This window comes from Culex pipiens, chromosome 3 (assembly GCF_016801865.2).
Source record: "Culex pipiens pallens isolate TS chromosome 3, TS_CPP_V2, whole genome shotgun sequence".
Lineage (NCBI taxonomy): Eukaryota > Metazoa > Arthropoda > Insecta > Diptera > Culicidae > Culex > Culex pipiens.
Window position 1 is genome coordinate 32,544,833 of NC_068939.1, and position 15,460 is coordinate 32,560,292.

General features: G+C 45.9%; 1 protein-coding gene across 2 annotated transcripts in view; it reads right to left on the reverse strand.

Annotated features, from left to right (window-relative positions):
- LOC120420570 (TOM1-like protein 2) overlaps positions 1-5,893 on the reverse strand; it is a 27,934-nt gene extending 22,041 nt beyond the window's left edge. For both annotated transcript variants that reach the window (XM_052709573.1, XM_052709572.1), the window contains exon 1: positions 5,187-5,893. In XM_052709573.1, coding sequence (XP_052565533.1) covers positions 5,187-5,256 — 70 coding nt within the window. In that variant the 5' untranslated portion in view covers positions 5,257-5,893. The remainder of the gene's footprint in view (positions 1-5,186) is intronic.
- Positions 5,894-15,460: the final 9,567 nt, after the last annotated feature.

Genomic DNA, 15,460 nt, shown 5'->3' on the forward strand with positions numbered 1-15,460 from the left:
AAAAAAAGATGAAAACTAACTGCCGACCTGTCACGTCCGTCAATAGTCTTGTCGTACATTACAACTAGAAACAGATCTGCCAATGAAATGTTACATTTCGTTCAAATCAACTAATCATTTAAGTCCAATTATTCATCGACGGAAAACTATCTAACTTTAATCAACAACCTAAACTAAACTGTCTGAAAGTAAATTTAATCTCAAATCCCCGAATGTTTTATTATAACGCCAAATAAGGTAAAGGATCTTGTTTTTAAACCAGTCTGTTCATAAGTTGAACACTAGTAATTAAGACGACTATTTCATGCCATTCATTTCATTAGGGCATAGAGCTTTGCAAACAAGAGTGCATCTCTATTATACCTTATGTAAACTGTCATTTGAGTGAAGGAGACACACTCCTGTTCACAAAACCCATGCGCCCTTTTGAAATGTTAGGCTCCATTTGATCGTCAAGGCTCCAGTAGACCCTCGATTCGCAACAATGGTCGATACAACCATAATCCGAAAACCGTTAGTTCAACAGATTAACAAATTTTGTCCGATATCATCGCACTATTGATTGACCGAGACTCTATGGAAATTTTGACATATCAAAATGATACGTAATAATATTTTTTTTAAATAAATTTCAAAATCTATTGTAATGTAGGATTACACAACATGAATTTACACCGTGCCACCCCTCGCCGAACAGAGAAGCTTCTAGAGAAAAAGAGATCAGTCAGTCTGATCCGAACCACACAACGTGTAATAAGTACTCGCAATAAATTTAATGTAAAACCGTTCTTCAGTGCTTTTACTCCGTGGTTCCGTTGACCATTGGTGCCAGTTCTCAAACCGGACGGTAGCTTGCGACTTTGCGGCGATTACAAAGTGACCGTGAACAGATTCGTAAAGGACGTGAAACACCCGTTGCCAACTGCCGAAGAGATTTTCGCAAAACTGAATGGAGGACAAAAGTTTTCGAAGCTGGATTTGTCGAAAGCATACAATCAGTTCGAGCTAACGGAAGAGTCGAAGGAAATGTGCGCTATTTCCACGATCAAGGGTGTCTACAGGATGAACCGCCTTCCGTTTGGAGTGAAACCGGCTTCGGGAATCGTGCAGCGAGTTTTGGAGATGCTACTGTGCGGTATTCCAGGGGTTCAAAACTTTTTGGACGATGTTGTCGTGACGGGCGGCTCAGACCAAGAGCACTTCGAACGATTGGAGCAGGTGTTCGCCGTCCTGGAGAAAGCCGGGCTCAAATTGAACAAAGCGAAGTGTCAGTTCTTCAAGAGTGAAATAACCTTTTTGGGGTACGCCATCAACAAGGACGGCTTGAAAAAAACGGATGAGAGAATTCGTTCAATCCGTGACGCACCTGAGCCAACAAACGTGACGGAAGTCCGTGCTTTCGCAGGTCTGGTGAACTACTACGCTAGGTTTGTTGAAGGTCTGGCTAACTTGATGAGTCCAATTTATCAGCTGTTGAAAAAGGGAGCGAAGTTTATTTGGTCCAAGGCCTGCAGCGAAGCTTTTCAGAAGATCAAAGACGAAATTTGCCGTGACGTCACGTTAACCCACTTCGACCCGAATGCTGATTTGATTCTGACTTGTGACGCTTCAAATGTCGGAGTCTCGGCGGTCCTCAGTCAGAAGTGCAAGGACGGCGTGGAGCGTCCGGTGGCGTTTGCGTCGAGAATCTTGCACACCGCGGAGAAAAACTACAGCGTCATCGATAAGGAAGCGTTGGCAATAATGTATGGCGTGAACAAATACTTCTTGTATTTGGTTGGAAACCGTTTTGCCATACGCACGGACCACAAGCCTCTGCTGAGCCTGTTTCATCCGCAGAAGGGTATCCCGACAATTGCAGCTAGTCGCATGCAGAGATGGGCCCACTTTTTGTCAAGTTTCAGCTACTCCATCGGTTTTCCCACGGAGTCCTGGAAATTATGGAAAGAAGAAGACTCATATCTGAACTTTATCAACAGAGGAATGTGGCCTGCTGTCGGTAGCTGATTTGGAGAAGTCTACGTTGGAGGATCCAGACTTGTCGCAGGTGGTGGGGTTCCTTACTGGAACAGTGGACCAGACAAGCTTCGAACGCAACCCGTACTGGAAGATGATCGAAGAGTTATCCCTGGAAGCTGGCGTTGTGATGCGTGGGCATAGAGTGGTTGTGCCAAAATCACTGCGGGAAACGGTCTTGGAGCAGCTCCACAGGTCGCATTTGGGAATGGTGAAGAGTAAGAGCATCGCTAGAGCCAACGTATGGTGGCCCAAGATCGACGAAGATATTGAACGGGTCGTTAAACATTGCTCAGCTTGCGTCTTGCACAGTCAATCTCCACCGAAAGCTGCGTTGATTCCGTGGAGTCCTCCCAAAGGCGTGTGGAGTCGAGTGCATGTTGATTTTGCGGGCCCTGTTCAAGGTTTGAGTTATCTCATAGTTGTGGATGCTCTCAGCAAATGGGTTGAAGTCTTTCCTACAAAAAGCTGCACAGCTGATTTCGTGCTTGATAAGCTGGTAGAGTGTATTTCCCGATTTGGTTTGTTCGACGAGCTGGTGAGCGACAACGGGACGCAATTCACGGCCGATCTGGTTCAGCGGTTCCTGGTGGCGAATGGCATTAAACAGATACTGACTAGTCCAGGACACCCGGCATCGAATGGTGAAGCTGAAAACATGGTCAAGACCTTCAAATCTGCACTGCTGAAATGTTTGTCGGAGGGAAGTAGAGATGTAAGGTTGGTGGTCGCCAACTTCCTGATCGGATACCGCAAATCGATCCATTGTACCACCCAGCTGTCCCCGGCAATGGTCATGCTTGGGAGAGATATTCGGACTACACTCGATCTGTTCAAGCCCTGCCGTTCCCCGCCAGTAAAGAGTCGGTGACAACCGTCAAACGAAACATTGCGGCTAACCAGGCGAAGCAAGTTGCTAACTACAGAGGAAGTAGAGATGACTCTTTTCGGATTGGCGAGCACGTGATTGTACGAGATTACAGGGACCCGAACAAGTTGGCTTGGACACCAGCGGTGGTGCGAGAAGTGATCGGCAAACGGAACTATCGAGTGGAGCTGACGGTGTCGGGGCGGCTGATCAAACGACATTTAAACCAGATGAAGTCCGACACTCGAAACCTACAGCGGATTCCTGGTTCTTCTTCCGGGGAACCGGCAGTCAAACCAGCTCAGAAGCAAGGGAAGTCATCGAAAGGGCTGAGTCGAGCGCCGGTAAAGCGTCTTCAAGCTCGAGAGCAGATTCCCACCGCAGCGGAATCGAGCAACCCCTTGACGGAACATAGAAGCCAAGCCACCAGTGACACAGAAGACAGCGACGATGAGTTCCAGGACGTCCCGGCTGCGGAAAGTACGGCTGGTGGAAATGACCTCGTTCTGCCAGAGGTTGTTGACGAACTTTCTGATAGTCTAAGTCAGATTAGTTTGGGCCCGGAGAAGATCATCGAACACCAAGAGCAAGAACCTCCAGAAGTAGGACCGACTAGCAATGAAGATCGTTTTGATTCGTCTGCTGAAAGTATTGAGGGATCTGAGGTCGCGGGATTCGCCAGAGGTTTTTGGAGAATTAGAGATTTGAAAGGCAGGATTTTTAGAGGATAACACGAAACTGAAATCTATTTATGTTTGTTTCAGACAATGCGTATTAAAGCTACCAAGTGTTGTAATAACTAAGTGTAGGGGTGTAATGTAGGATTACACAACATGAATTTACACCGTGCCACCCCTCGCCGAACAGAGAAGCTTCTAGAGAAAAAGAGATCAGTCAGTCTGATCCGAACCACACAACGTGTAATAAGTACTCGCAATAAACTTAATGTAAAACCGTTCTTCAGTGCTTTTACTCCGTGGTTCCGTTGGCCATTCGGTGACACGTTCCGGACATTACATCTATTCTATCCTACAATGCCTAGAAGAGGCCTCTGTTTCTGTTGTGAGTAAGCGCTGGTTTCAGAGTTCATTTTTCAATTTAAAAGGGGTGGGATTGTTGAACTAAAAAATTTCAAAAATAGGGTTGGGGTTCGATTTGGGGTTGGTACGGTATGTCCACGCATTCTTCTTTCTCTGTTGATTCTGTCAAATGAGATGCGTTCACAGAAACCACTGTAATTTAGTTGCAATTTGGTGAGATCAGTTTTCGGTTTTAAGGAGTGAGAAAATAATCATTTGTATAACAGCTTCCAAAGGGTTAAATGCTTCTCCCCCATTGCCCCACTTATTTCACGTGTGAACACACCGTAAAAGTAAACATAATCGAACCACATTTTCCTCGGTCTGGCGGCAGACGGTTGGCGCGGAGTTGTTGTTGTTGTTTTTCGAGAAAAAAGAAACAGACCGCGCTCCAAGAAGAAAAATGGAGACTTAGTTCAATTGACCCTGCCGCTTCAGAAGTGTGTACACAAATCAAGATGGGTAAAAGAAAGGGAATGGAAACCAGGCTACAGTCTAATCGATCGCTCACGACGCCACTTTCTGGGCTCACGGAAGCGGAAACAAATCGACGCGACGAGATGAAGCCACAGCACGCGCCGGCCGTAAATTATTCAACCGTACCTTACACCACTTGGAAGGGACGTTTGGGACTGTTCTATATCTTATTTATGGGCAACGGCTTTTAGCAGTTTGTTTTAAACACAGAGGCGATAGAACTCAATCTTTACAGAATAGTTTGGGAAATCAGAACCAAACATGCAACAAGGTGCAAAAAGAAGATCTTTTCAAATCAATGTAATTATTTATTTGTTGTCTCTCAGATTCTTCCAGCACATCTTTTCTTGAAATAATAAAAAAAATACAACAACGTTGACAGCAAATTGCACAAAGATAAGATAATTATTGACTGCTTCATGTCGCACACTTTTCTTTGTCCTTTCTCCCACAAAGTAGAGCATTTGTCACGACCTGGTCCGAGCTCGACGATCCGTGGACAAACACAAACCAACCAATCATGTGACCATCCCAAGATTTTCTTTCAAAGACATTCGTCGTTTGTTTGAAATTCTATTAGGGTTTATAAATAATGATTAAAAACATTTCTGCTGTTTTGTAATCATGCTAATTTCGACCTAATCACGCTCGCTGACCAATCCCCTGAGCAAAAAGCTTATCTTATCACCGAGCGAAGAGGTGACAAAGTCTTATCTCGCTCTGCAAGAATATTTTCCTGAACTTACCGATCCGCTGACCCACCGGTGTCGAGAACGGGTTACCCCCGAGGGCACCCACGTTGAAGAACGAGGTCATTCCGGGTTGCTCGCTCCTCTCACTCTCGCTCCAAGACAAGATATGAACTCTAAATGTTTTTCCTTCTTTTCTCTTGCGCCCAACACCGCACTGAAGAGCGATCGATTTTCTTCCACTTTAACAAACAAGCTGGACTCTTGATCCTCCTGCCGCCCCCGCAAAGAGCACCGACCGCACTTTTCGGGCTTTTCCCCTCTTTGGAGTGGAGTGTGACAAATCTTTTTTGTTCCAACTTTTCCTGCGTCACTTTCGTCACCTTGTTTTTTTCCCTGAACTATCGGAACCACACGTAGAGCAGAGAAGAGAAAAAATGCCCTCACGACGTAATCCGACCTGGGAAGGGCTGTTCTGCTATGAATCACCACCTCCAGCAGCGACCACCAACGGCAACAACAAAATTAAATCCAGGTTGCTCCCACTGGTCTTCCTGGAGCACAACCGTAATTGCGTCTTCAGTTCTTGGCCCAAAATGGTCCACACGGACACAAACACACACACACACACGTACGCAGGCGAACCTCCGGAACACCGACCGGACCCGGGGATGCTCTTTCGTAGTCGATTCCGAAGCGACTGAGGGATGGCACGATAATCTGGAATGATTTTTGTTTTTCTGAAATTTTCGTGTTGTGACAGATGATGATCAATTCGATGATGATGCAAAGACGATGACGGTGGGGATGCCAGTCAACAGCGTCGATGTCTGTAAGAAAACGTGAAAATCTCTGTAATTATCACAACATTATTTGTTTTTGTCCACCCTCGAGGATCCTCTTCATCAACCATTTGAATCACCTTAAATCATCTCAAGTAAAAATGTTACACCAAGTTCAATCGACATCCAGCTGAACCATTTAAATTTGAGTAAAAACCCAATAAACGGGATTCTTCTCAACAGCACCATCCGAAACTAGATCCGAAAGCTTGACTTGAGAATAACAGGTACATCAACCTTGAACCACAGACAAACAGACGGGACACTCGAGTGCCGAACCATCTTCCTCCAATACGGTTATTTCAAATTCAATTTTGTTTCGGCATCCACTCACCCGGCGCTGATGGCGCTGCTGTCATGACAGCTCGCCCGTCTTTTCTCAGTGTGTGTGATGGGTGTTTTTTTTTTTGTTTTTAAGTTGAGCGTGAGCACGTGTGAGGCAGCAAATGAAAACAAAAAAATCACCTTCCACCTCGAGTGCCTCCAGTTCAACCCGCCGGAACGTCGCTTCATCTGTGGAGAGTTCGAATCCGGCCGAATGCACCTGGACGACGAGAGCCAGCGGTCCCGGACGTAGTGTTCCGGCGGAAACACGAACAAACGGACATTTACGGGCACTTCTTCGACAGGCACGACTTTGGGTGTATCAATCGGAGGTGAATCTACCTTACGAGGGCGACTCGGACAGCGTGACGGACCGGAAGCGGTCGGACATGATGGAGTAGTTTAACGAGGCAGAACGAGTGCCAGAACCGTGCCGAAAACCTGAAGTGGCACACTCTTGCTTTTACCCCACTATTAACCAGATAGGCCTGCTCCACCGCCTGCCGAAGTCGAGGCTGCTGCTGAGGCGCCCGTTAGTTTTGAATTGGATTTTCCTATTCCGGTGGCCACTACTGGTGTTTTCGTGACCGAGATATCTGGTGTTTGGGAGTAGCATCCACCCTTGGATGTACCCCTGGTCAACCTTATATTCACCACTTTTGATACCTTCGATCCTCTCTGGAGAGATCAATGACGTCACCTAGGATTAGCTCATTATCTCTGGATTTTGGTGCTAATGTGCGTGATATGGATCGACTTGTGGGTTAAAGGTGACCTGCAGGGGAATTAGGTTTAAACACACACAGTCCAATTACACAAGTTGAGCCGATAGGAGATCGCCAACAGGAGGGCCTCTGGCCCGCGCTGCGAGCGCAATTTACTTGTACTTTTTGTTAGATATTAAATGTTAATAAAGTGACGATTTTTACTCGGTTATTTTACTTAATTCCCGCGAGTTATTACTGTGCGATATCCGGTGTGGTCTAACGAGTCCTCGGTGGACTCTGGGAAGAATTGGCCGCTGCTGTTCTTGGTAAATTGACTCCGAGTGTGCACTGGACGTGTACACCCCCCCCCCCCCCTACCTGCCGCACCTACCGGTTCGTGTTGGGGTCTGGTGAACGCTGCTCAGGTTCTATCGAAGGAGGATTTCACGGTGAGAAGGACCAACCCCAACATTTGGTCCTTCGAACCGGATAAGGTGCCTACGGACAGTCTGGACCAGGTGGGGGTACGGAAACCCGCGGAAAGGATTCGCACAAAGTTGGAGAGTCGGTGCAGCAGTGATGGTGGAGGTCGCCATCTTCTCGCGGAAGGACAAAGGTCATAAGGACAAAAGGACCTTCGGAAATGGACGCCATCATTGGAGGTTGGCGTACTTCAGGACTGGACATCGGTACCGGAAATGGTTTGCCAGGTTAGTAGAACCAAGAACTATATGTCCAGCCGAAGCATTACATCCAGTCGCTTTACTAACACCCACACCTTTTCCGAATTCACTTGGACGGCAATCAATCAACCCATCGTCAACGGTGACGGTAACGGACCACTGGGAGTGGTGGTCATGGACATCTACGGTGCGAAACGGGAACATCGCACTTCCGGAAATCGTCTGGTTCGTTTTGGCTACTCGAACCACCAACCAATCAATGGAAAATGGACTCGCCATTCATCGGCAATCTACAATGGACATCCGCCATTGTCCGTGTGAGAGTAACCACGTGTGGAACGGTTGCTACCTGGTACGAGATTCGACGGCTCGGTCTCAACAATCACCAACGACCTGGAGCGTCGTGAAAGGAGCGGATTGGCAAGCTCGGATTTCATCAACTAACTTCACCCGGAACAACTGATCCCGCGAGGATTCCTGTTTTCTCAGGTAATTTAGCATAGATCAGTATATGTTTCCGCCGAAGCTTGGGCAATCACCGCATACTCACACAAATCTTCGTTCTACAACTCATTCCGAACGCGAACGACCTGGAAAATGCCATCTTCCTCGGGCGAGGAATCGATGACGTCAATGGAGCACTACCACGTGGTGAACCGCTTGGTACAGCGGTGGACGGGGCCTACCCGAGGTTACCTGTTATCATCAAGCCACACCCCATCACGTGGACATCACCACCTTATTCACCACCCCACGGAAGGCTGGTTCGCTCTGACGAGTCCACCACGCGATCGTCACCCGACAGGATCACCACAACAACCCCACGAAGGATGAGGCTACAACCTGCCAGAGCACCCACGCTGGCAACCCACTCAACCAACCATGCATCGGAGTCGAAGAGGTGGCACCATGGACTTTTCTTTAAGGTAAATAGCACGTTGCACGGTATATGCCTTGCCGAGGCATTACACTCTGGATATTACACCAAATCCTCTTCTCTCGATTGCATCATCAACCAATTTGGAGGCACGTCTCGGAACGGAGATTCCCGAGATGACGACACAACTCGCTGATGACGTCAACCCCATCGAATCAGCTGATCGCGGTTAACAAAGGGATCGCCAGCCAGGGCAGCGAGGACAAAAGGCTACCACCCCGCGGCAAAGCAGTGGAGCAATCAAACATGGTTTGTCTAGACCATGACGTCATCAACGATCGGTTTGTTTTGAGGCAGTAGGAAAGGTAGTTGCGAAAGGCACTTGGATAGGGCCAGGAACACGTACACACTTGTAAGCTGTAACATTTACACTTGGGATCAAACTACCAATACACATGAGGGTTGATGGGGATTCAACCACACACAAGCGTGACGTCACGGGACGTCGCCAACCATCTCGGACCGGCGAATGGTCGCCGAGTGTTACGTCATCGGGACGAGACACACCTACCACAGCGTGACGAGGGACGTTACGTTGGCAACCAAGGAAGAAAGCAGTCAACGGTGCACTGCAAACTCCACGAAGCACGGGCTTCGGTAACTACCAACTCAACCGGTCGACAGACATGGTCTCCTAATCCAACGAGCAGCCTAAGATCTTCCGTCTGGGACGACGGAGCAATGGTTTTACGAAGGAAGCAGTCTCGGATGCACTGCGGGTTACAACAAGGCGTCACTGGGACGTCAGACCTACGGAACGGTCACCCTAACCAAGGATCTTCAACACTTCTCGGAGCGTGACGTCATCGGTGACGTGCATGCATGTTCAACACCCATTTGGATCAAACCACCACCCCAAGGCCGGAGCAATGGGCTCCAACCACGGCCTATCCGGAGCAGGGCTCCAAGGAATCACCGGGACCGAAGCATAGGGCTTCAATCATGGTCAAGCTGGAGCAGAGCTTCACATTCCCACCCAAGGCCGGAGCAACGGGCTCCACCCACGGCCAAGCTGAAGCAAACCTCCACACATCCCAACCCAAGGCCGGAGCATAGGGCTCCACCCACGGCCTATCCGGAGCAGGGCTCCACAAGGACTATCCAAGGTCGGAGCATCGGGCTTCTTCCACGGTCAACCAAAGGTCGGAGCATCGGGCTCCTCCCACGGTCAACACCGAAGGAACTCACCAGCTGGAGATGGTCTCCACATTTCCAACCAAGGTCGGGGCAACGGGCTCCATGTACACACAACCTGAAAGCTGAAGCAGGGCTTCACAAGGGACCCACGGGCGGTCACACGGAGGTGCAGAGATTATGCGCATTCTCACACCTAGCGGACGATGCAAATCGTCACAAGCACTCACTTTGAGTCAATGCAATTGGTTTTTATTTTTGATTCACTCGGAACGCTGAACACCAAGATCTTCCAGGCGGACGATCAGGCAAGGTTGGCTTTAGACAGCAGGACGGCATCACTCCAAGGTTGACGTGGCAAGGTCACGCAGGTATCGCGGCAGATGTGCAGGTGTGCAGGTTTACAATTCCAAGACGGTCTGCTTCCAATTATGATTCCGATCACAATAGTTGCGTGGCAAGCACAAACGATCGGTAAGACCACTTCAACTATACATCTCACAACCACATAGGATCGGATTACAACGACATCGACAGCGGTTTGTCGATGGTGGGTGAGCTGGTATGCACACCACAGGAACGGTTTAGACACGATCGCAACGATCAACACGACGGTTTGCGCGACTGCTGTTTGCAGTTGGGGTTCGCCATGGGCACGCTCACATCCAGGATCGAGCACGGCGAACTGGACTTCTGTGTGTAGGATACATGCAGAAGTACTCGGCGATGGTCAACGGTGGGTGAGGTTCGGAGACACTCACACACTCACGCAGGACACCAATCCAACCAAGAAGATCAACTCAGCGTAGACACGATCTGCTGGAGCTGGTCAGCAGTACAAGGAAACAACAACATCCCGGGCAAGCAGGCAGCACATCACCATTTGGTTTGGTTTGGTCGACAATTGGTATTGGTTTCGGGGTAACCCTTAAGCTGCCATGGAATGGAATTTACACAAACGGCACATGGTTAGGCAAACACCAGTTTCGGGAGTTTTGGGTACTTGGCTTGTCGTGGTCCCCGATCACGACAGTCAGTACATGGGAATTTTGGTTGTTCAGAAATTTTAGAAATTTCAGGGTGGGTGAGGATGTTTGGGAGTAGCATCCACCCTTGGATGTACCCCTGGTCAACCTTATATTCACCACTTTTGATACCTTCGATCCTCTCTGGAGAGATCAATGACGTCACCTAGGATTAGCTCATTATCTCTGGATTTTGGTGCTAATGTGCGTGATATGGATCGACTTGTGGGTTAAAGGTGACCTGCAGGGGAATTAGGTTTAAACACACACAGTCCAATTACACAAGTTGAGCCGATAGGAGATCGCCAACAGGAGGGCCTCTGGCCCGCGCTGCGAGCGCAATTTACTTGTACTTTTTGTTAGATATTAAATGTTAATAAAGTGACGATTTTTACTCGGTTATTTTACTTAATTCCCGCGAGTTATTACTGTGCGATATCCGGTGTGGTCTAACGAGTCCTCGGTGGACTCTGGGAAGAATTGGCCGCTGCTGTTCTTGGTAAATCGACTCCGAGTGTGCACTGGACGTGTACACCCCCCCCCCCCCCCTACCTGCCGCACCTACCGGTTCGTGTTGGGGTCTGGTGAACGCTGCTCAGGTTCTATCGAAGGAGGATTTCACGGTGAGAAGGACCAACCCCAACATCTGGTGTCAGGTGTAATGGTTCATGTTTTCGGTGGAGGAGGAATCTTAGACGGAACATGCAAGCAACGGGGAGGACCAGTGGTGTGGTCTCTGTCATTGTGTTTGTCTTGCATCGGAACCAACCGTGGAACCGACCCACCGTCATTTTCGACCGTCGGTCTTGATTTATTTATTTTGATTATGTTACTGATGATCAGCAACAACAAAATTATTTCGAAACAGCTGTTAATGTTTACAATCGTTAAGGCTTGATTGTCTCACGCATACACTGACATGACACATGACAGTAATGGGTTTGTATTGGTGTGTTTGGGCTGCGCTTCGGCATAAGCTCACCAGGCAGCGCTGGCGTCGCCGTGATTTGGTGGTTTGATGAAGGACGATGGATTTCAAAAATAATTTTTATGGAGAGTCACGTCTGTTTGTCTGTGCTTGAACATTTTGTTCGCTTTTGGGTAGCATTATCGTCTTCTATGATGATTACTGACCAAACAGCCTATCCTAATAACAACTTTTCAGGTTCCTTGCGCTTGTTGGGTGTAAGCACAGCTGGGTAAACCATCTGACATGGCGGGCGCCGTTGGTGATCAATGACTGTTACCTATTCGCAACTGATCTAGTTTTAACAATCATGGTGTTTTATCTTTTCGGCGCATTCATACATGCTGTTGATAAGGGAAACACCACATGATCGTCGAAGCATATGATCAGTAGTGCTGAAAGGTTATTACGGTACTGTTTAGCAACGGAGGGGCAACTATGGCTGGCCTTTTACGCGCATATGCTCAATAGTTCTAGAGTTTTTTTTATTAGGTCCTGTACTGCCCCTGATCGCATTAATGTCCCATATGCATTTTCATCGATTTCGAGTTATTGATGCAGTTTGGTTCAAAATTGTGTGCTCTTTCAAAAGAGCCTATAACATCCAGTACTTTGTTCTAGAAATCAGGAGGAAATCCAGTTTTTTCGCGAAAACTTAACACGTAGCCTGTATGGGACAAACTTCAAATGCGTTTTTCTCAGCATGCTGTTTTTGCATATGGGACATTTATGCGAACAAGGGCAGTATAAACATATGAAAGACAATAGTTTAGTGGTCCTTTAAAAAAAAAACTCTGGAGTTGGATTTTCACAGCATTTTTAAAACTTAGTACTGGATATTTTTTAAGCATTTCTAAAAGAGCACAATGATGCCAAGCCAATCTGCATCATTAATTGAAAACGATGAAAATGCATATGAGACATTTATGCGAACAGAGGCAGTGTTGTGAGCAGTGCAGTTTGGTTCAAAATCGTGTGCTCTAGTACGTTGTTCCGTAAATCCGAAGGAAATTCAGCTTTTTGGTGAAAACTTAACATGTGCGGGACAAACTTGCCTTGCATCTTCACACACACACACACACACACACACACACACACACACACACACACACACACACACACACACACACACACACACACACACACACACACACACACACACACACACCAATTTCTCATTACTGTATTCAGTTAAATTTACTGAAATCTGCGCTACTGAAATTTTCAGTAAATGAAAATTTGCTGAAATTTCAGCAAACTTTGGCAGCTCCATACAAATTTTTACTTAAGTTGAGCGAAAAACTAACTGAGAATTTCAGTAGTGCAGTTTTCAGTAAATATTAACACTGAAAACGAACATCAGAATTTGCCAAGGAATTTGCTGTGCAGCTTACAGAACAGAACATGACTGGAGTTTTTTTAAAGGTCCAATAAATCTAATTTCCAGTTTATGCTTTTTGGGTGTTTTTGAAACCGCCCCAATCACGAAATATTCTAGCAGAGCTGGTTCTGTCAGAATCCTGTACTCAGCCAAAAATCTTCATACCTGCCATAAGTATACCATATAGATTTTTTCCATATGCTGGCCATATAAATTTCATTGGATTTCGGAATGGATTTTTTTCTGTAAGTAAACCTTATAAATATAATACATGGGAAATTGTTGCATTCATAAGCAAACCTTATAATATTCAAATGTGAGAGGTTGGCATTTAAATGGAAACTTATGAATTCATTTTTGCCTTCCTCACTTTACTGAGGAAAGGCTATAAAATCACTCGAAAAACGAACTTCTTAATTTGACCTCCTAGACCCACCTTCACATATACATATCGACTCAGAATCAAATTCTGAGCAAATGTCTGTGTGTGTGTGTGTGTGTGTGTGTGTGTGTGTGTGTGTGTGTGTAGGGATATGGGTCTGTGCACCAAAAAATATGCACTCGATTATCTTGAGACTGGCTAAACCGATTTGGACCGTTTTGGTCTCATGCGATCCGTCTTGGGGTCCCATAAGTCCCTATTGAAAATTATGAAGTTTAGTTAAGTACTTCAAAAGTTATGCTAAAAAAACGAGTTTGACTAAAGTTCGGAAGATTGTAAAAAGGGTGGTTTTTTGTAAGAAACCCCGTCATGCTATACATTTTTAGAAAGGTATTTGAAAGACCTTTCTAACGCGTCCAAGACATTGAAGATCTGACAACCCTTTCAAAAGTTATAAGCACTTAAGTGTTATTTATGCACTTTTTGGAGGCCGGATCTCAGATATTTTGATGAAAACGTTGTCCGGATCTCTCATGCAACCTGTCGTTGGATAGGTCATCAAAAGACCTGTCCAATGCGTCCAAGACATTGAAGTCGATCTCGGATCTCAGATATTTTGATGAAAACGTTGTCCGGAACTCTCATGCGAATTGTCGTTGGATAGGTCATCAAAAGACCTGTCCAATGCGTCCAAGAAATTGAAGATCTGACAACCCTATCAAAAGTTATAAGCACTTAAGTGTTATTTATGCACTTTTTGGAGGCCGGATCTCAGATATTTTGATGAAAACTTTGTCCGGATCTCTCATGCAAATTGTCGTTGGATAGGTCATCAAAAGACCTGTCCAATGCATCCAAGACATTGAAGAACTGACAACCCTATCAAAAGTTATAAGCACTTAAGTGTTATTTATGCACTTTTTGGAGGCCGGATCTCAGATATTTTGATGAAAACGTTGTCGGGCACGAATTAGATTGGAGATCTGACTACCCAATCATAAGTTGTAAGCACCTAAGTGCCCTGCAATATGAAGCTCTGACTACCCAATCTAGTGGTATGAATAATAAGTCAAATTGATAAAACACTGAAAAACACCGCCCTTTTGTGTCTTTTTTGGACAGCACCCTTTAAATGTGAGGAAGGCACCAACCACCCTAGGGTGGGTTAAGTAACGTTTTCTCATTTTATTACAAATACAATGTTTTTTTTTGGTTTTTAACATGCTCATGTTTATATTAACCAGATTAAAATAATAACTAATGACTTTGAGTGTCAGCTCTGACAAACAGTCCGTCGGCTGTGCCGCAATGAAATTAATATTGCAGTCAAAGTAGTCCTGGAATGGTAATAAAACATGTTAGTTGCAGTAAAAACGAGATAACTCACATAAACTTACGTTTTCCCAAAAAATACTATCCTATGCCTTCGGCTTCGTCTGCTTGTTTTGCCATCATGAAATTTATTTCCATAAGGTTGGCTTATGACTTTTTCACATTAACAATATTGATAGACTTCATACACAAACCTTATAAATTATAAAAGAGCAACAACCAGTCATATAGTAAACATATGGACTTAATAAAAGGAGATTTTGATAGCGTTTATATGGTTGGCCTTATGAAATTAAAAACTTTGTTTGGCTGAGTGTGCTAGAACGGTGAAACATTTCTGCTAGAATGCTGTAAGAATATCCAGTTCTGTAAGAACTCTGTAAGAATCCTGCTAGATCGTCGTGACTGGGGCTTTGAGTCAGGGGTATTAACAAACACCCAAAAAGCAAAAACTTAAAATTTGGTTTAATGAACCTTTAAAAAAAAACTCCAGATGAGCAGTTTAGGACCCTATTTAATCTTAATCTGCACTGTAAAAACAAAATTCGGTTGGCTATTCCGAATTTTGACAGCTGTCGTGTCCTACAGACGTTTTTGTTTCCAACTGGCATCACTTC